We start from the raw sequence: 20,921 nt of genomic DNA on the forward strand, positions 1-20,921 counted from the left end.
TCTCCGGTCCAAAATTTCGGCTAAAAACAAATTGACGCGATTTTTGGGTTTTTGGGTGGAAACCTTGAGAGCATCTCCAAGAGATGCTTAAAATTTAGCCCCCAATAATCTTGGATTGGGGTCATCCTAAAAAAGTTTGGTCCCTAAAAGATGTTCCATCTCCAACAATTCTCCTGAAACTAATTTTTTTGCTGCATTCTTCACCAATTTTTCCAGTAAATGTAATTTTGTTTCTTGGAGAAATGTGATGTATGTTGATTGCTCTTTTGTATAATGAAATCTAATGGCAAAATAATAGCGCACAGTCGATCATGCAAAAGATTTCTATGATCTTCAGTTGAATTAAACAGATCCGGGATTAGTAAAAAAACAGAGAAGGAGAAAATGTCTAAGCTGTAACTAGCAGATGCAGATTGATCCAAACCAAGCTGAAAAAATTGGCGCCAGTTGAAAAGATTGGCACGGGAGCTGAGTTTGGGAACCCTGCTATAAGGCCAAAATTTGGCAAAAAAAATGCTGGAGCTTTGGGATGCTTAAAAGATTAGGAGCTTTTTTTGTTATCTGTTAGAGTATTTTTTAGTCTTTAGTACCCATGTTTGATTTTTGAGAGTCATATTCTGTTGTTGGAGATTCTGTGAGGAGCCCAAAATCCACGCCTCCCTCCCTCTCACCAGACGCGCGGCCGCCACCGCAAATCAACACTAAATCGAAAAAACCTTGGTCGCAGGCTCGCAGCTCGCAGCTCGCCGGTTCGCCCACACGCAGTCGCCCGCTGCCGTCGTCGGCGCCCGCCGCGTGCCACCGACCGACCTCCCCCAGCCGCCATCGCTCCCCCACCCGCTGCGCGCCGCCGCCCGGCCTCCTCCAACCGCTGCGCGCCGCCGCCGGCCTCCCCCAGCCGCCGTCGTTCCCCCACCCTCTGCACGCTGCCGCCGGGCCTCCTCCACCCTCCACGCGCCGCCGCCCGGCCTCCCCCACCATCCGCACGCCGCCGCCAGGCCTCCGGTGGCCAAACCGGCGGTAAGTCTAATCCGATCTTAATTAAATATTGCTCAATTTACTGTAAAAAAACTGCTCAATTTTTGTGATCGAAGCCATTGAAAATCTTCTGTGGTTGATGTTCTTGATCTGTTCTTTTTTTCCTTCTACTGCCACCGTAGGGGAAGTAGATCGCCGGCTTCTGGCTTGGTGTGCGCTGAGACAGTCGCACGAAGTCCTTCCAGCGTTTCGTCGATCGGGCGATTGGAGTTTTTGGGATTGGGCTCTGTTTCTCCTCCTCAATGGCAGTTAGTTACTAGAGTTTGATTATGCAGATAATTCTATTTTTTTTTCTAGTTAGAGAAGGATACGGATACGGTATCTATCCCTAACTGTATCGGTTACTAACCTATAAAATCAACAGGGTCACCACCGCTCGCCGCATCGTCCCTAAGTTCGGTTCGCGACGGTCGGTTTTCGTTTTGTTTTTGCCCGCCCTAATTTCTACAAGCCGCTCCCTTGCCTTCCTCCGCTAATCCAGAGGGCAAGGGTGGCCATGGGGCGGGTGGGGTTTCTCCCCTTATTTTTTCTGCCGTGTTTGCTCGTTTGCGCCTACGTGTCCATCTACCCTGATGCGATCTTCCAGGTAAGAGGGCATCATGCAAATTAGGGCTTTGCATCTAGATCTTTTTTTTATGATATATATATACTCAGAAATTGATTTTTTTTTTGGAAGGAGCAAATTTTTTTATTGGGGTGCACCAAGTTTGAATATAGTTCATGTTAAGGGCTTTGCATATTGTTATTGGGCACACCAAAGTCCATAAGGTCACCTTTAATGGGAGTTCCATTCTTGTCAAATAGGGTACCATGTAATTACTGGGTATACACTATTTCCAAGACTATGAAAGTGCTTGAAAGTAGCATTGTTGGATAGAGTGTTACATTTCCTACACATCCAACCAATCACATGCACCGCTATTAATAAATGCTATAATTAGCCTATGAAACCTCCAAATGAAATTGTGCATGGGATGTCTTGTTTCATTCATAAATCCAAACCTCTTTAGATGACCTTCCACTCTTGGAATACATGAAATGAAACTCTCTGTTGGGAATGGCCTCAGTTTCAAATCTATTCCACGTTAAGTACACTCATTCAAAAAATATATATGGGTTTTGAGGAAAATGCATCTCATGTTGTTGGGGCACGCCAAGTTCATCTGCAGTTTGCTCTTTTTTTTTCCTCACATGGCGATGCTTCTATGCTACCGATGAGCATGTTTTTGCAGGCAAATAAGGAAGGGATGAAAGCTACCAACGAGAAAGATGGGTTCAAGCCTCCAATTATACTCTTGGGTTAGTATATTTTGGCTTTCTTTTGAGACCTTGTGGGTCCAATCTCTCATCACATAAGGTATATGGTTCCTTCTTGCTAGGTCGTGGCTCGTAGGCCTTTATCAGCAAGAAATGTTCCACAAGGGCCTAGAGAAGTAGAGATGGGAGGGGGTGGCATATGTGTAGGGTTGTCAATTTGATTAACCTTTTTAAATCATGTCAGTTTTGATTTAACCTGGTGGTAGAGTGGTGCCTCTAAATGTTCCATGCGTCAAGATTTTCAGTGTAATTTTGATAAAACTGCATTGCAAAGCTGTCAAAGAAACATGTTTTAGATGTTGTATCACTAGATACCACATTAAGGGTGTGTTCTTTTTAGAGGAACAGAACCATTTCATTCAATTGCACACTTTCTGGTCTACTAAATGGTGGTGACTTTTTTGTAAACTTTCTATATATGAGTTTCTTATAATATTGTTTTAAATCCATTTTTATTTTATAATAGTTAATTCATTTGTTTTTACCCTTGAATAGTTTGCATAAAATTATTCAGCCATATTCAGCATAAAGAACAGACCATAAATGTCATTTTTTTTTCATGTATATGTAAGCCCCGTATCACAAGATAAAGGTTTTAGCAGATAGCCGTATAATTTTTCACAGAACTACATATCATTGAGACTTCATCGTTGCACTGGTAGCTTAGTAGAGCCTTTTAATAGATGAAGCCTTGACTTTTTGGCACACGTTTGACTTTCTTAATACTCATGTGCTATTCTAGAGATACTTATATTTTGGGACAGAGAGAGTACCTAAGTTTTTTTAATAGGACGAATGGTTAAGCATGTTCCTAAAAGTCAATGGTGTAATTTACTAAAAAACTGGAAGTAGTTTCCTAATACTTTTTGCTAAATTAGCTAAAGTTTATAAATTTTACTAGAATTTAATATTAAATTGTATGTAGTGGTTTCCGTTAAAAAGCTATTATTTCTAATATTTTAAGTCAATAAAACAATATGAATGATTTCCCTTTGTTAATAGGCTGTTAACCATCTTTTTTCTGTTGGCAGGGGCGGCATTATCAGTGTTGACCTATGCTACTCCTTTCGTGGTCTACTGGAGTACTGGTAGTAACCCAAAGGCTTTCAACAGTGTTTATACCAACACCGACTTCATCTCATCAGGAATCACAACTCTTGCGTGGCTATTGTTTTCACTATGCCAACTATATGGAGCCAACAGAAAAATTGTTGGTGATCCGGCTGTGTATATCCACTCTATTGGGATTTTCATCTATTGCACTGTACTGGTATTCAAGTTGAGCCCGGATGGGATTGTGAGTGATGTGGTAATTGTGTTCAAACAAACACAGCACAATTTCAGGTGATCAAATTGGATTTGGTTTTAACGTTGTGACATTTGTAGGCATGCCTCATCGGAGTGATATCTCCATTGGCCATGGTCATCATTCTGATGGTGGGGCTCTCTGGATTTCTCAAGAGAGAGCATAAAATTGCAAAAATCATATCTTCATTGGCTGCCCTGGCGCAGGTGGTCTCTTCCTTGGTTCTATATGGTGACCTGGTATGAACCTCACACATTGTATTCTGATGTATAATTTGTTTTTGTCTGCGCCTATCAATCCCACTATCATTAATTTTGACTTAGTGATGGAGTTACCATTTTGGTAAACGATTGCACAACTAAATTGGCTTTATCAAAGTACTCCCTCCATTTTTTTATTTGATGTCAATGACTTTTGGATCTATATTTACCGTTTGTCTTTTTTGTGTAAATATGCAAAATTATAAGTCATGCTTAAAGTGTCTTTAATAATAAATTAAATCACAACAAAATAATTAATAATTGTGCAAAAAAATTTGAATAAAATGAATGATCGAACGTACGCCGCGTTCTTCACCCCCTCTAAGTTAACTTATCACTCTCATTTTTCGCGCGCACGCTTCCTGAACTGCTAAACGGTGTATTTTTTAAAAAATTTTCTATAGGAAAGTTGTTTTAAAAATTCATATTAATCTATTTTATATTTTTTTAATAATTAATAATCAATTAATCATGTATTAATTTATTACTACGTTTTCCGTGCCGGGTAAGTTAACTTACCTTCATTCCCATGAACACGCCACAGGACCAAAAGTCAATGATGTCCATTCCCATTAATTAGCATGCAACATTTTTAACAGACTAAATAAATATACGATTTCTTTGACATTGTCAATTGTCAAAAAAAAAAGTGTTACGTATGAAACCTTGATGATTTGATGTCACTGCTCTTAAGTGTCAAAATAAAAAGGAAACACTTTTTTTCTCAAATGTACCAGAATTAACTGTTAATTGTGTGAAGTATGAAACCTTGATGGTTTGTGTTTCCATTTTTTTTCTATTGCAAGTGCTGCATTCGTCGGGAACAGGCACCTGATGCCCAGGTTCCTCGAATCATAAATAGAAGGAAGTTGGTCGTCTACATACGCTCCTTGGATGCTGGTTTCAAGCTGTATTGGGCAGTTTACTGCATGGATCACTATGACAACACATATTTCTGGGTATATTCTGTTTGGAAGGTTTTGAATATGGTGTATTTTGTTTAAGTATTAAATCTTTCTATATTTTCTTTCAGATAACTAACATTACCTCGGTGATTTTATCCTGGATAGCTGCTTACAACTCTATCTTGGTGGCGCTCAGACCTGTCGTGGGAGAATACGAAGCGGAAACCTTCAAGGGACGGAAGAATAGTTTCCAGATTCCGTTGTCGTCAGTTTGATGGTAGTGTTGGAGTTGAGACACATAGATGCATGGTCTTTTGGTGCGTTTAGTTAGAAGCCATGCTTGAAGATGGCACAATTGATAATGTCTTTTTATGTACAAGGCAACTGATTCTTTATCAGCACTGTAGAATCTGGTGTCTGAAATCATCGTAGAAAATCACTGACACGTGAAGATGGCACGATTTCCAGTATCTGAAATCATCTTAGAAATCCACTCTTTTGCAGGAAAATTAACCAAGAAAACTACTACTACCACTTAATGGTGGATCTTGTCGTCCCATCTTTTTGCTTTTATTTATACTTATAAGCTAAAATTTAAAATTAAACATTAAATTTAAAGTTGATTTTGGAGGTTTTTTTTATCGTAGCTTATTTTTTAACTTGACTTTTAGGCTGATAAGAACATAGATATAAAAGTATTATTTAAAAAATATTTTTTCTTTATAAATATGTCCTTTTGTATTTTTCGTTTAAAAAGCAAAAGGATGACCCAACATCTATCCAACTCCGGAGGCGGTGGTCACTGACAGGGTTTGGCAGTTGGCACTATAGTTTATGGCTGGTTCACCCTCGTCCTTTTGTGTCTTCTTTAAGTTTACAAGTTAAAATTTAAATTTTTAACCTTATATTTGAAGTTAATTTTAAGGTTTTTATCGTAGTTTATTGTTTAGTCTTACCTTTTAAATTGCTAAGGATATATGTATAATTTTTTTATTTATAAATTAGTTTTCATTTGCAAATGTCTTTTGTCTTTTTCTCTCAAAAAGCCAAAAAAATCACTCCATTTGAATTTTTTACGCACCTCAAGCAGTTGTACCTAAAGGCTAGGGTATTTCACGGCTGAAGCAACAAGATTAGCCAGTGCCACCAACACTCCTCAAAGGAACACCCTTGCAGAAATATGCAGATCCAACCTCGAGCGTTAAGGTCATTCACAATGCACTGATCTGTCAAGTGGTCCCAATCTCCACGGTGCCACGTCGGACTCCCTCGTGCCCCTGCGAAGCCACTCAGCCACTCGTCACCTGCAGCGAACGCACATGCCTTGTCGGTCTTTAGGACGAAGGCACGATCGTGGAGGGAAGGAAATGAGAGACCAGAGACCACACATACCAAGATTTGGAGCAAAGAGACACGGAGGCGTATTGGGAGGATGAAAAACACAACGAACACCGATGTAGGGGGACGGCGGGGGCAGGCACTGGTGGAAGCGACGAGGCACGCGGCGCCGACAGAGAACGGCGGAGGCAACGTCGACAGAGGGGATGGCGGGCATAGCAGAGGTGGCATTGGCAAATGGGATGGTGGGCGTGATGGAGGGGAACGACAGATGCAGCGCCTGTGGAGGGGACGGGGAGACAGCACCAACTAAAGAAATGGAGGGAGGTACCCGTGGAGATGGAGAGAGATGTGGGGAAGGGATGATTTGGAGAGAGGGCTGACATACAAAATTGCTATGAGTTCTTTAAAAATACCCTGTACCGTAAGAAATGATGTCTCAAAATATGATTTTATCTAGGTGATACTGTAACCACTTGTATCTGCAATGTTGTAGAAGCCTCGAACCACTAAGAAAACGAACTTACGTGCTGAGCTGCTGCCTGCCTTCCTGTACCGGATACCTATGGATTCACCACCGCAGCGAGCGCGATTGGTACGGAGCAAATCTGTGGAGCATCTGACCACAGACCTGGCATGGCTAAATATGCTCCATAACCCAACGTGATTACTCTATTTCGGAGCTGCGCGTGGTGGCCGCTGAATACTGCGCGCACTCGCTGTTAAGCCTGTAACCAATGGCCCATTCGCATCTGCCAATATTTTCAGAAAATCTGTGCCGGCCATCGCCTCACATCGAGCAGGCCGCTCTCAGACTCTCAGCCTCTCCTACACAGGTCCTCCATGGCCAGACGCGAGATCAGCAGTCGCCGGCCGGGAGCCGACGACACAGATGCGCACGCACGCACGCACAGTGAAAAGGAAACCGAATCAGCATCGCCCCTCTCGCTTTTAGCCGAACCACGAACGGTTGAATGCAACCAACAAGGTGGGTTCCAAGAATGCAAAAGGAGAGAGAAGATCAGCTCTCGAGCTACTAATTCTTTCCCTTTCTCGGATTAACAAAGCCGAATCGATCTTTCTTTACCTCTGCTCGTGCAGTCAGGACCGGCACCCGCCGCTGCCAGAACCCCAACACTAGGAGACGCAGAGAGAAACTCAGTCGTGGGCGATCGAAATCAGCGGCCGTCGTTCTCGGTTCTGCCCCATCGAGACAACACCGGCAGCAGCAAGAGCTGAATTCCCCACACGAAAACCTCCTTTCGGCTATCGCTACTTCAGTTCGCAACAAGCGCATCGCGGCATCACCACCTCGTGTCACCGCATCCAAAACGCCTGTTTGCATCAAAACCATCTCCCAAAAAGAAAGAAAGAAAAAATACAACTCCCAAGCTCAGCTTGTCTAGATCACCCAGGGAGAGGGGAAAAGGAGAAAAAGAACACAGAATTTACAAAGGCGTCGCGCCATCATTTTCTCTCCACGACGCCGAGGCGCACCCCGCACATGACTCGTGAGAATCACTCTGCCGCAGGAGCGAATCTTCGGTACGACTCGTCGGAACCACCTGAACCACCGTTGTTCCGCTGGAAAAATCGAGCGAATCCCGTACGTGTCGCCGACGATGGGGGTCATCCCTCCGGGCGCTGCGTGGCTCAATCCGGCCGGTCGCCGAGCTCCGGCGGAGGAGTGGCCGGAGAGGCGCCGGAATCGGACGGGGACGGCACGAATGCACGGCGTGGAAGGGGATCGGCGCGGTGTCCCCTGTCATGTATAGAGTCGAGCATGAAGACCCTACCCGGCTGAGAGAAATAATTAGTACGGAGTAATGATGGGGAAAAAATAAGCTGGAATAGATCGATCGTTCTTCTTGCTTGGATCGACATAGCTCAAACTAACACTTGGGTCTGGATTGCATCTGCAGCATGCTTGATCCTTCACACCCCTGCACGACTTTTATTTTTCCTGATGTGCCCAGTGGATCGATCAACAACGCTGAGAAATCCAGGAACAAATTTCCATGGCTCCCACGAGAGCTACAAAGCCTACAGGGAGCACCACCACCGTCGGGACCAAGCTGCACGAAGCTGCGAACACGAAGGGCAGAAAAAAAATCCTGCTTTCGTCGAGCCGTCGGAATCATCGTCCGTCCATAATCCCATCAGCGAAACATCATCGTCATCATCAGCAACAACAGCAGTAGCAGCTTATCTTTACCAAATCGGAGCCCCTTCCAAGCACCTACCACCAAGTCGTGTGCACGCTGCACAGCACAAACTTTGTTCATGGCTACCCCATCTCTCTCTCTCCAGGACTCCAAACCACGCCCAGATTAACCCAAAACAGCTCAAAATCAAACCATCTCCTAGCTGCATCTCAGCTCATCCGAGACACAAGATCACACGATTCACCCAATCGAAGCCGAGACTCGCAAGAGCATAGACCGAAAATCCGAGAAAGAAAAAGGCAATAAAAAAAACGAGCACGAATCTGGCGCGTTGCCTGCCCTTGCCACGACACCAAAATGCAACCTCCCCCCAAAACTCGTATCGTACCACCCCAGCGCCACCGGCTCACGGCCACTCCTCCACCTCCATTGATGGGCGCACGCCGCCGCCGTCGCCACGACGGCCACAAGCAGCAACAAAATCTAAACGGCAACTCCCACGAAGACGACGACGACGACTTCTTCCATGTAAAACCTTCTCTCTCCCTATCCACCACGGCACCCACCACCCGAAGCCGAACGCCTCATCCTGCCGCTGCTCCTCATCCTCTCCGCCTCAACTGCACGAAGCCTCGAGCAGAAGGCCAAAGCCAAAGCCAAAAAAAAATTCGCATTTTTTTTCTACCGCCGAGTCGTGCTCCTCTCTCCTTTTCCCCCCTATGACTTGGAAGCCCATTAGAACACACAAAGAACAAGCACAAAAAAAGTTCGCGAAATCCGAAGCTGGTTTCCTCTTCCCCATCCCCATCCATCCAGGATTGTTTCTTTCGTGCTGACATCGCCTCCGCCGCGACCGCTGCGAGGGGGGAGGAGGGGGAGAAGCGGATTCCCCAATTCCCCCGAGCACGCCCCGCGCGCGGCGAGGGTAGGGTTAGGGTTTGTTCTTGCGGGGAGTTCTTTCGCCGAATTCGTCGGGAGAGGGGCGCCCGTGATCCCGCGGTGGAATCGGGCGGCGGGGGGTTGGGGTTGGGGTTGGTGAGGGATGATCTTTAAGCGGAGCCAGCGGCAGGAGATCCTCACGCTGAGGCGGTGCAATGCCGGGGGCGGGGAGGACGACGGGGACGGCGGCGAGCGGCGGCCCAAGAGGCGGAGGGGCGACGAGTTCTTCCCCGTGGAGCTGCTCGGCGACGTGCCGGTCGCCGGCATCCCGTACGCCGCCTTTGGGTTCCGCTGGTGCGAGGAGCCCGAGGTCGCGTCCCCGGCTGCCGCCTCGCGGGCAGCTGCTGCCGCCGCGTCCAGGCCGCCGGTGGTGCGCACGTCGCGCGGGCGAGCCCAGGTTCTGCCCTCGCGGTTCAACGACTCGGTGCTCATCGACCCATGGAAGAAGGATAAGCCGGTGAAGCCGCCTGCGCCGGCCAAGGCTGTACCTGTGCAGCTACCGCCCAAAAGCGAGGTGTTATATCGCAAAGGTGCAATTGCCGATAGAAGTTTAACAATGTCAGAGCTAGATGAAGATGACGATGATGATTATGTGGAGGCCGAGCGCTACCGAGCGGGCCAGAACTTTGTTGCCTCCAGGAAATACTCAATGTCCCTCAGCACGCTCACTTCTGTACATGATGAGCCATACATCTATTACCATAGAAAGGGACCGATGAAAAAGCAATATGAGGACGAGGAAGAAGATGGAACAGAGGAGGAGGAAGAAGAGGAGTTATCTTACTGGAGCACTGATTTTGTGTATGGCGACGTTGTGTGGGCAAGACTTGGGAAGCGGCAGCCAGTGTGGCCGGGCGTAGTGGTTGACCCAGCACAGCCGGCTGCTGCGGAGGCATTGCCACCACAGCCACGTGGTGGTGCTGTGCTCTGTGTGATGCTGTTCGGCTGGGCTGCAGAGTTCGGCGATGAGAAGGTTTGTATAATGGCTATCATGTTCTGCTTCGAATCGCACCTCTTTTCTCTATTAATATGTTATATTCTGAATTATGGTTTAACAACACGGCGGGTGGCAGAAGTTCATCTGGGTGAGGGAGGGAGGGATATTTCCATTTATGGACTACATTGACCGGTAAGTAATAATTATTTACTATATGATTGACGTTATCTTAAGACTATAGCAAATAAAATGTTTATTAGAAAATTACAAACATTTTAGGGAAGGCCTTTTTAATGGTAAAAAGGGTGTAAATGTTGTGATGCAGAATAGCGCTTTTGTGTGTGTCGCAAATAAATAGCATATTTCCATTTCATATCATGTTTCAGATTTCAAGGGCAGACAGAATTAAGCAGATGCAAACCTGGTGATTTCCAGAGGGCGTTAGAAGAGGCCTTTTTGGCTGATCAGGGATTTGTAGAAGTTCCAATGGATGGCAGCAGAACAGGGCAGCCAGCAGTGTGCCAATCTTTCCCAGCTGATTTAGAAGAAGTGACAGGCTCAAATGAGCTTGAGTGCCAGTCTCAAATCAAGGCAAGCTGATAGATTTTGCTAGTTGATGTGCATCTATATAAATATGCGCGCACATGAAAATTCAATCCTCAACCAATTTTATGCATCAAATCTTAAGTTGTATTATGTTTAACTTGGTTATCTGTTAAATTTTATGATAACATTTATGGTGTAACACTATGTGCCTGAATATGGGTTCTATGATGTAGCTCAGCATGGATGGCAAACCTAAAAAATACTCCCTCTGTTTTATGATATAAGATGTTTGACTTTTTTGCTTGCAATGTTTAATCACTTGTCTTATTCAAAACATTATGAAAATATCATTTATTTTGCTTGTGACTTATTATTATCAAAAGAACTTTAAGCATGACTTATCATTTTTTATATTTGTACTAAATTTTTGAATAAGACGAATAGTCAAAAGTTACAACTAAAAAAGTCAAACATCTTACATTATAAAACAGAGGTAGTATTTTGATGTAGAACAGTTTAATTTTGTAACAAGTATATACTACCTCATAAAGTTCTTGTGCACACAAGCAGAATGATTACATCCAGCATTTTTCTGTGAAGTAGAATACCAATGATTTTAATTGAGACAAAAGATTAACATGGCACAATAGTATTTTTGTCATAATATTGCATTTAAAGTACTGAGTCATGAATTACTAGTTGAACTAATTCTGTTTTCTCATGCACTGTACACAGCGCTACAAAAGAGCACTTCAGTGTGAGAGCTGTGGAAATTGCTTTCCGACTAAAGGTTCAAACATGATGGTTTATGTAATGGAACAACTTGCTTGCAGACAGTGTGCTAAGGTACATATGCGCAAAACTACTTGATTTCTTATGTTATGGTGGTAATTGAAACAGTTAACATGGATAATTTAGTCCTTACTCTACTTTCTGTACCTGCAGATATCGCGATCTAAAGAATATTGTGGTGTATGTTTGAAAAGCTGGCAACATAAATGTGGCGGAAGATGGGTAAGATAGTATGCACTTATTAAAGCAATAAATTTATCTCATCGTTTCCAACTCTACACATTCTGATGATGAAAAGTGCTTACTCAGGTTTGTTGCCATGGCTGTGAAAGTTGGGTTCATGCAGAATGTGACAAAAAGTGCAGCAATCTTAAGGTTGTGCTTTTCTCATAATTACAAAACAAATGTATCCTCAGTGCTTTATATGAATATGTAACATGCTCACAATTTAATTTATAGGATCTACGAGACAACAGTTATTTCTGTCCTTACTGTAGAATCAAGCGAAACTCAAATCAGTCCAGCAAGAAGACAAAATCTTATGAAGATAGGTGGGGCACAGTTCTAGAACCATTGTTTTTTTATGGTGCTTCCATATTGAAAGTTTCTGTTTTATTGACTTATGAGTGACATCGAAATTTGATTTGTGAAACAGAAATGACAATTCCACACAGAAAAGTAGCAAGCCTGACAAAGTTGCAGTTATCTGTTTTGACATGGAAGGAACTTACCTACCAGATCTTGAACTGTAAGCACCAATTTGTGTTTACTGTATATGAATAACCTTTAAAATTGTTCATATTTTATCAGTTATGGCATGCCTGCAGCACCATTGCTTCTATTGTCTTTAGTGCAATTATATGTCTTAATGTTCTATTCAGCTACATGATTTATGCCTTCTCTTTTTCTTACTCATCATACTGTACTTACTCATGTTCATCAGTTCGCTTCTCTTCATGATGTAATTCTGATGTTCATTGTCTTCTATAAAATCTTTTTGGCAGAATTTCTTGCCATTGTGGCCCTTGCAAGGGACAAAAATTTTTGTTCAATGAATGGGAACGACATGCTGGCTGCAGAAGTAAAAACTGGAAGTCAAGTATAAAAATAAAGGACACGCTCATGCCATTTGGAAAATGGGTTTGTTCAATACCCTCAACATAGTTTTATTCATGTTGCTGCATAGTAGTGCTCTAGTAATTTTAACATATGCTTTGTAAGCCTTCATTATTTCGTACTTATGTTTGCTTGTGCTATGATTTTGAAACACTTCCATTTACAGATAGAGCAACATCAATCAAGTTCGTGTTCCACAAATCCTGCAAAGCGGTCCTCTCATAAAGTGAAGAAACAAAAACTTATTGATTTGCTAAATGGTAACTCAGCTTCAATTTAGATCTTCCATGTTGCCTGTAGCATTGAATGATGCTTCTCCCAAGGGAATTTCATTGATGAAGTTCGAATTTATTTACATTTTACAGAACCATATGATACTGTAAATGTAAAATGGACAACAGAAAGATGTGCAGTCTGTAGATGGGTTGAAGACTGGGATTACAACAAAATTGTAATCTGTAACAGGTAATTAAGTTTTTATTATGAAAAATGTTTTATCACCGTAATACCATTTTGAAATATGGGCCAAACTCCGTACTTAAACTAACAATATTCACATTCAGATGCCAGATAGCAGTTCATCAGGAATGCTATGGTGTGAGGGGAAAGCAAGACTTCACCTCGTGGGTTTGTAGGGCATGCGAAACACCTGATCAAAAGAGGGAGTGTTGTCTTTGCCCTGTAAAAGGTATGCACCACTGACATGTATGTTTAAAAAATATTCCACAATCCTGCCCTTCATTAAGGGCTATGAACAGATAATAATAGTGTTGCAATACAGCTTTGTTTTGAGAACCTTGGTCTGTTAAGCTGAACATTAGTTCCTTTCTGTTTGTATACAAGTTCGCTGTTCAGTTTGTCTGTTCTTCCCTTCCCAACTAGCATGAATATTTGAATTACCTAATATTGAAGCACACCAGACTAGAATGAGTTTATCAACTCAGCTTTTATTTTATCTAAGTCAATATATTTATATTTGAGTATCTGTTAATCAATATCCACTAACATAGTTTGTAATTTCTGTACTTTTCAGGTGGTGCATTGAAGCCAACAAATATTGATAACTTGTGGGTACATGTGACATGTGCATGGTTTCAGCCACAAGTTGCTTTTGCTAGTGATGAGCTTATGGAACCTGCTATTGGGATATTGAATATTACGCCTTTGCTATTCATGAAGGTTGTATATAATTCAATGATATATTATTTAGTGGCTTAAGAAGATTAATCTTGAACAGATACTACAATACATATATTAAAGTTGAACTACAGAACTCTAACTATGCTTATTCTCATCCATTGTTCCAGATGTGTGTCATTTGTAGGCAAATACATGGTTCGTGTACACAATGCTACAGATGCTCAACTTATTACCATGCTATCTGTGCATCAAGGGCAGGTTATAGGATGGAGGTACACTAGCTGATAGCTTTTATGCTGATGAGTGTATTGGAGTTTGTAAATCAATTTTGATTGCATCTTATATTCTTCTATAATCTTCATATCCGTGCTTGTCATGTATGCAGATACGTTGCTTGGAAAAAAACGGCAAACAAACAACAAACAAGATTTCATATTGTGCTCATCATCGGTAATGATTTTATTGCTGGATGCAATCACGAATTATTTAACTTTTGGCATCAATATATCCATCATATTTAGGATATTTAACACTTGACGACAATAAGATGCCTTTGTTTGGAGCCAATGATTTAGTTTGCTGATTTCATCTTATGGGCAATTTGAAGGTCTCTGATTCCACATTTCTGTGCAGGGCTCCTAATCCTGACAATGTTTTGATAATTCAAACTCCTGCTGGAACTATCTCTTCAAAAAAACTTGTCCAGAGAAATGGTACTGTAACTGCTTCAAGGCTGATTAGGAAAGATCTTCCCAAGGATTCGGTATCAGATGTTGAAATTTCAGAGAACTTATCTACGGCAAGATGTCGGGTTTATGTTAAGAAAGAGCTAAAGGTATGGTCTTACATTTGATTATGATTTACCATTTTAATAAAAATGCTTTATGTTTTAGTTGAAAGAAGTCAGCTAGAAAGGAAGATGTAAAACTTAGCATTTAGCATGTTAACATAAGCAGGTCATTGGAAAAATAATTGTGCGCTGTAGTTTGGAGGACAATATTACTATTTTATACTATTTACATGCAAAACAGAGCGAGTAGGTGCACTAGAAGATGCGCCATTGTCTGTGCCGCGTTCATGAAAGGAGATTTGTAGCCAAAGTTGCAACCTGGGCCAATTATGAGTACCTGTCACCCTAGTACAGGATCTACCATGGTTCAGGATCTTGATTGCTGGTTGTCGTACGTTAACATAATGCACTACTTATATTGTAGCTGTACATTCCAACATCATTACATTAGGATATTAAGTTTTGTTTGTATTGATGTTTTAAAGATGCCTTTTATGTCATGGCATGTGTTGCCTGTTGGTCAGTATCTTAGCTGTCCTTGATTGACATGCAGAGATCTCGGGAGGGAGCAATTGCACATCGTGTAAGAGGAGCCTGTCAACACCGATGGGATGAGATTGACCTTTTGAATCCCCCTAGGGTAATTTGCTGTTTTATTAGATAGCTATCCCTATCTTTAACTTAGGTTTTCTTATAAACGAAGCCTGTGTACTTCACTGCAGGAAGAGAGGGATCCAGAATCCTTTTCTACTTTTAAGGAGCGTCTACACTATCTGCAGGTTTGTGTCCTACTATTCTCTATACCTTATATATCAATGATATGTATTTACTTTTTTTTTTCATTTTTTTCTTTCAGAAAACAGAGCATACCAGAGTATGCTTTGGTAGGTCAGGAATTCATAGGTGGGGACTTTTTGCTCGTAGGGCCATTCAAGAAGGAGAAATGGTACTTACTGACAGAAAATATTTTATGCCATGCAAATGCTTTTGGGAATGTGGTGTGTGGCACCTGGAATGTAGGCAGGCTTGACTGTAATGGTATTGGTTTATTTCTACCTTCTACTCAGGTACTCGAGTATAGAGGTGAGCAGGTCAGACGAAGTGTTGCTGATTTAAGGGAAGAACAATATCGTGTACAAGGCAAAGATTGTTATGTGAGTCATTTTCCATATCATTTCTCTTTGTGGTCTGATATATTTGATGAATGCAAATGTTCTTTCTTTGAAATTTCACTATCTATATACATGCAAACTCATGGCAATGAATAAGAACTTGATGCATTTGCTGGTAGCTATCCCATGGGCTATCATTATCTCTATATAAAAATGCTGTGCTCATCGTCCAAGCTAATCCCATGGGGGGTATGATTGGGTTAACTCTACAACAAGGTTGAATAGTTTCTTATGTACTTTCAATCAGCTTTTCTATGGATGTAGAAAATACACATGGCATCAATAATCATACGACATACTCCTATTTTGAGATATTACGATGATATCCTTATCTTATTAATTTGTCTAATATTAATTGCATCTTACTGCTGTCTCTGTGTTTTCAGCTCTTCAAAATCAGCGAGGAAGTAGTTGTTGATGCCACAGATAAAGGAAACGTGGCACGCTTGATTAATCATTCTGTAAGGACCATATACCCTGAACCCACTCTAGTTTCTGAAATAGCTGTGCATTATGATGTTTTCCTGTTTTATTGCAGTGCACGCCAAACTGCTATGCGAGGATTATGAGTGTGGGGCATGACGAGAGCCGCATTGCCCTAATCGCCAAGAAAAATGTCCCTGCCGGCGAAGAGCTAACGTATGTGGCATAATATAGTTTCGTTCTTTATCTTAGCAATAGCCACAACTCATCACTAACCATGTGTTTGCTATCTTCTGATGTATAGGTATGACTACCTATTTGACCCAGACGAGGCTGACGATCGCAAAGTTCCCTGCCTCTGCCAAACTGCTAACTGTCGTAAATTCATGAATTAGGTTACTGTAGATGTCAAATGGGCCATTCCCACAGGTTTTATTTACCCCCTTTTCGTTGTTCGTTAGTTCTTTCTTTTTTGGTTCGTCGGTGGTATATGTTTCCCTTGTTCCCATTTTTTAACATAGCAGTTAGAAAATAAGTTTAGCTATAGCTCAGAAGCGCGAGCTTCCATTCCTGTAAATGACTAATATATCGATTACAGTCGTTCTTTTCTAATGCAAAAAAAAAAATTTTTGCCCCCATCTGGGCTCTCTCTTGTAGTCTGTTGTTTTTGTGTCATTCCGGAGTTCGGCAAAAGCAGCGATTCACCGGTGCTTCTCCCTGCTTGTCATGCTGAAGTCTGAACTGTGTGTAGTTTGCCTTCGGAGCTCGCGGCAAACGAGAAGCGACGCGTTCGCCGAAGGCCAAGGGAGCCTCGTGATTCACCTGGAAGTGTTATTAAGGATTTAGGATAAAAAGTTTAAAATGACCCTCATTGATATATATGTGCCGATGGGATTAAGGATAATATGGGAGGGTGTGGATTTTGAGCACAGCTAGGGTGGTAGAGCCCGCCAAAAATGGCGCAAGGGAATAGTGATGCAAGTGTGTTTTAAGGTCGCTATATGTTAATAAAATTTAAATATAAAACATTCCTATATTTTAGACCAAAGAGAGAGAAAAACACATATACATCCTATATTGATATATATTTCTCATAGAAAAAGTACATATGTGAATCCACATCATTAAGAAATTAGGAGGCACATGTTTTTTCGTTTCTGTTTATGCTTATAATTTAAAGTTAAAATTTTTAACCTTAAATTTAGAATAGATTTTGTGATTTTATTATCATGGTTTATTTTTTAGTCTTGGCGTTTAGATCGCTAAGAATATGTATATAAATATTTTTTTATAAATTATTTTTATTTACAAATCCCGAATAAAAATCAAACAATCACCCTGAGAAATGAGCACATACCGATATGCATGAATCTAGGGATGAAAACGGTCGGGAAAACTATCTAACCACATTCGTTCCTGCATTTTTATCTTGGAAACAGGAGCGGAACCGTCGGTCGGAAAAACGAAATCGGTTACACGGTATTTCAAAAACGATTCATTTCGATCGGGAACATGGCGATAACGATCGGGAATTGATATTTCAAAACGGGAATAACAAACCATATAACCACTTCAAATACTCGACGCAACAAAATTAGTGCGGATATGATACTAGCATAATACATAAAACAATTGATGAGAACATACAACGTCATATAAATTAGTTGATCAACACATACTCATAAGAATATAAGATCATGGTAGAGTTCAAAACGGGAATATCTACCGGAATTATCCCGGGAAAATATGGGAACCGTGAAAACGGTCGGGAAAACACCTCAACCGTTTTCGCCGGCTTTTCCTGTTTTTTTTTCCCGTTTCCTGTTTTTCCTGTCAAAATGGTATTCGGATGGGAAAATCGATATACGGTGCTGGTCGGAACAGGATTTTCCCCTCCCGTTTTCATCCCTACATGAATCCACCATCAAAGAGTTGCGTGGAATCTGTCGTAAAAGAGGAAAGCAATAGTGACGGTTCATATTCATTCTTACCTGTTATATCGCACATTTATTTCATTTATTTAAACTATTTAATTTATTTGCTTTGTATGAACTCATATTTATATCTTACATTTTTTGCGTGCACACATCAGTGAATTCTTGGTTGGCTCTTCTAATTAGTGGCAAAGAACAACTATATCAGGATCTTTAGTGAATTCTTAGTTGGCTCTTCTAATAATTAAAAAAATAGCAAAATCTTGGTTGTAATGAGGAGGCGATGATCCAGGGTGATATTGTTTAGTTTTTTTTATGAAAAAAGTCAAACGTCATTTACAAACGAAAGATATTTGTGCATAAAAATATCATCGTTCTTAGCGATCCAAGAGGCAAGGCTGAAAAATAAATTTTAATGAAAAAACTCTAAATTCAACTTTAAATTCAAAGCTAAAAATTTACATACGCAGAATCGAAGAGATGGGGGTGCATTTCCGCACAACCACTCAACCAGGGTAGATGAAATTGCTTGATTATGTTGTTGAAAACTGAACTGCCGTTGGAGAGCGTAACGGTGACGATGCAATTTGGTTTGACGGCTTTTATCCAAATTTAATCTTTTTCAACAAAAAATAGTAGATACCCAAACAAATTCCTGTAAGTAGAGCTTATAATCTACTGATATCCGGTGAAAAATAGTAGATATCCAAATAAATTCCTGCAAGTACTACTTGTAATATAATGCTATTTTGAAAATAATAAAGTTTACTTCATATTTTTGGGCTCCACCAAAATTGGGAAAGAAATTAAAAAAAACATGGGCTGGGATGTAATTCCTACTCTAAAAAAATATACTAAAGGCTACATTGATAAATACATGCAATGTTACATTTTTTTTGGAGCTATGTACAATTTTTCTGATTTTTTTATAATTTATTTTCTGAAATTTTTTCAACAATTTCAACGCACCACAATTACCCCAAATTTCCACGCAGTTACCATGCCACCAAACCATGTAGAGTTTAAAATTTTGAATTTAAAATTTTCAAATATAAATTCATTGTGGTTTTCACGATAATCACACTCCCGCTAGGGGATTGCATCTGTGCCCCTGCACCCACGTCCCAGCGTATGAGCATATCGTTTTTTTAACATGCGCACGTACTAAGTTGTTTGTTTGTAGTACAATGATATATGAAATGAAAAAAAACATTAGTTCTACAAATTCAATTTTACTATACGATAGATATGCTGATTAAAATTTATGGGAAGACCAACTACTCATGCAAAATTTCAACGATATATTCACGGCTCATTTGCTAGGTACAGAGAACCCGATGCCAACTGCAAAACTTGTCTTATGCTTCCGACGATGCTATGATAATGTCATTGATTTTTTATATATAATTATTCATTTTATTAAAAAATATATGTACTTATTGTTTATTTTATTATGATTAGATTTATTATCAAATATATTTTAATTATGAAATAGATTTTTGTATATTTATAAAAAAAATTAGATAAGATAAATAATCAAATATGTGGAAAAAATCAACGACGTCATCTGCTAAAATATGAAGGAGTACAATATTGCCTCAGTTGCATCTAGACTTATCATTTCATTCATCAGGTACACACGTGGTAAATCACAACCCAACTCGGATGATATATATTTTTACCTGAAAGGTCTGTAATGTTCCAACCTAATCTTTTCTAAACGTACTAACCTAGGGATTAAATTATATTGAGCAAAATAAAGAGCCCATAACCATCCCTAAATACGAACGCGGGTTACATGTCCTCCTCAGTACTCCTGTTTGTACTCCCTCGCACGTGACAGCTATTCGCTGCCTTTTCGATATCTAGTATAGGTGGCCAAGCAAGCCCCAATCGGATGATCAAGCATCGATCAATTCATCTGCTCCATAATTAAGGACAAGGCCTGCAATAGTGCCTCATGGTTCGCTCCTGTTTTGCAAATGGCAAAAGTGTGTGAATGGCAATCACGCATCAGTCGTCTCCTCCATCACCCTGCTGCAAATAACAAATGTTGAGTTGAAGGCAAATCTGTCACCAGATTGAGCTTGCTCGGTTAATAATCGATGAAGAGGGGCATCTTTTGTTTTTTTTTATGTTGACGAGATAAGATTTGAATTTTTAATATTAAATTCAGAGTTGTTTTTGAGATTTTTTTTCATCACAATTTATTTTTCAGGCTTAATTTCTAAATCAGCATAAACACATATAAAAATTTTATTCGTAAATTATTTTTTATAAATATAACATTTGCCTTTTTTTAGTGAAAAGAAGAAAAGATGACCCGAACTCTCAGCTGGGACTAAAAATAGTTTTTCTCCTCCTCCTAACATACGATTTAGTACTTGAGCCAACCTTGAGTTAATTAATCTTTGAGCCAGCATGGAGCTATTAATCTACCCCCCATTTACTTGTTTTCGCCGGTGCCTCCACCATCGCTCCTGCAGCGCCAGGCGCCAGCGATGGGACCGAGGACCCGATCAGAGTGCATGAATTCTCCAATCGCCGTTGTGCGGCTTTCATCGATGGACCAAGCAGTCATCTGTGCATTGGATCAAGAACACCAAGATTCAAGATGGCAAACAGATGGCTGCCACGTGTGAGGGGTGCAGATGGTACGATCAGGTAAGCATCGTCCCTGAATGTATGTACCCCAACTTCACCACACCCACGGTTAGCCCAGTAAGCACGGTAAAAAAAATTGACAAAATAACAGTAGTTTTAGATTTAATTTCTTTTTCGAACTTGGTATGTTTACCGGGTC

General features: G+C 40.9%; 2 protein-coding genes across 5 annotated transcripts; both read left to right on the top strand.

The window, feature by feature from the left end:
• The first annotated feature begins 625 nt into the window (after positions 1–625).
• Positions 626–5,394, top strand: LOC102712481. 4 transcript variants are annotated; one of them, XM_040519858.1, is made up of 8 exons: positions 626–1,020; positions 1,161–1,286; positions 1,403–1,624; positions 2,271–2,337; positions 3,387–3,664; positions 3,742–3,900; positions 4,728–4,880; positions 4,992–5,393. In XM_040519858.1, exons 3-8 carry the CDS (start codon positions 1,535–1,537, stop codon positions 5,151–5,153), a joined length of 909 nt encoding a protein of 302 aa, XP_040375792.1. In that variant the 5' UTR covers positions 626–1,020; positions 1,161–1,286; positions 1,403–1,534; the 3' UTR covers positions 5,154–5,393. The 4 variants fall into 4 exon arrangements, with proteins under 4 accessions (XP_040375792.1, XP_040375791.1, XP_006644456.1 ...); XM_040519857.1 differs by having other exon boundaries at positions 1,161–1,624; XM_006644393.3 differs by lacking the exons at positions 626–1,020; positions 1,161–1,286; positions 1,403–1,624 and having other exon boundaries at positions 1,638–2,337; positions 4,955–5,394.
• Positions 5,395–8,482: 3,088 nt separating this feature from the next.
• Positions 8,483–16,823, top strand: LOC102713133 (histone-lysine N-methyltransferase ATX4). The gene is made up of 23 exons (XM_040525199.1): positions 8,483–10,241; positions 10,342–10,397; positions 10,592–10,796; positions 11,487–11,597; positions 11,697–11,765; positions 11,853–11,918; positions 12,003–12,094; positions 12,199–12,291; positions 12,548–12,683; positions 12,826–12,919; positions 13,025–13,124; positions 13,223–13,347; positions 13,693–13,838; positions 13,967–14,071; positions 14,185–14,249; positions 14,433–14,634; positions 15,143–15,229; positions 15,312–15,368; positions 15,446–15,535; positions 15,657–15,743; positions 16,148–16,222; positions 16,300–16,400; positions 16,489–16,823. Exons 1-23 carry the CDS (start codon positions 9,372–9,374, stop codon positions 16,577–16,579), a joined length of 3,123 nt encoding a protein of 1,040 aa, XP_040381133.1. The 5' UTR covers positions 8,483–9,371; the 3' UTR covers positions 16,580–16,823.
• Positions 16,824–20,921: the final 4,098 nt, after the last annotated feature.

Source organism: Oryza brachyantha, chromosome 1, assembly GCF_000231095.2.
Source record: "Oryza brachyantha chromosome 1, ObraRS2, whole genome shotgun sequence".
In the NCBI taxonomy this organism is placed as follows: Eukaryota; Viridiplantae; Streptophyta; class Magnoliopsida; order Poales; family Poaceae; genus Oryza; species Oryza brachyantha.

What these genes read in the sequence shown, in the direction of transcription:
- LOC102712481 (XM_015833890.2), top strand. Translation starts at nt 2,151, where the DNA reads ATGGGTTTTGAGGAAAATGCATCTCATGTTGTTGGGGCACGCCAAGTT. An exon ending in ATGGGATTGTGAGTGATGTG is followed by an intron (nt 3,665 to 3,741) that starts GTAATTGTGTTC and finishes TGACATTTGTAG; the next exon opens with GCATGCCTCATCGGAGTGAT. An exon ending in TGGTTCTATATGGTGACCTG is followed by an intron (nt 3,901 to 4,727) that starts GTATGAACCTCA and finishes TTCTATTGCAAG; the next exon opens with TGCTGCATTCGTCGGGAACA.
- LOC102713133 (XM_040525199.1), top strand. Translation starts at nt 9,372, where the DNA reads ATGATCTTTAAGCGGAGCCAGCGGCAGGAGATCCTCACGCTGAGGCGG. An exon ending in AGTGCCAGTCTCAAATCAAG is followed by an intron (nt 10,797 to 11,486) that starts GCAAGCTGATAG and finishes CACTGTACACAG; the next exon opens with CGCTACAAAAGAGCACTTCA. An exon ending in CCTGCCGGCGAAGAGCTAAC is followed by an intron (nt 16,401 to 16,488) that starts GTATGTGGCATA and finishes TCTGATGTATAG; the next exon opens with GTATGACTACCTATTTGACC.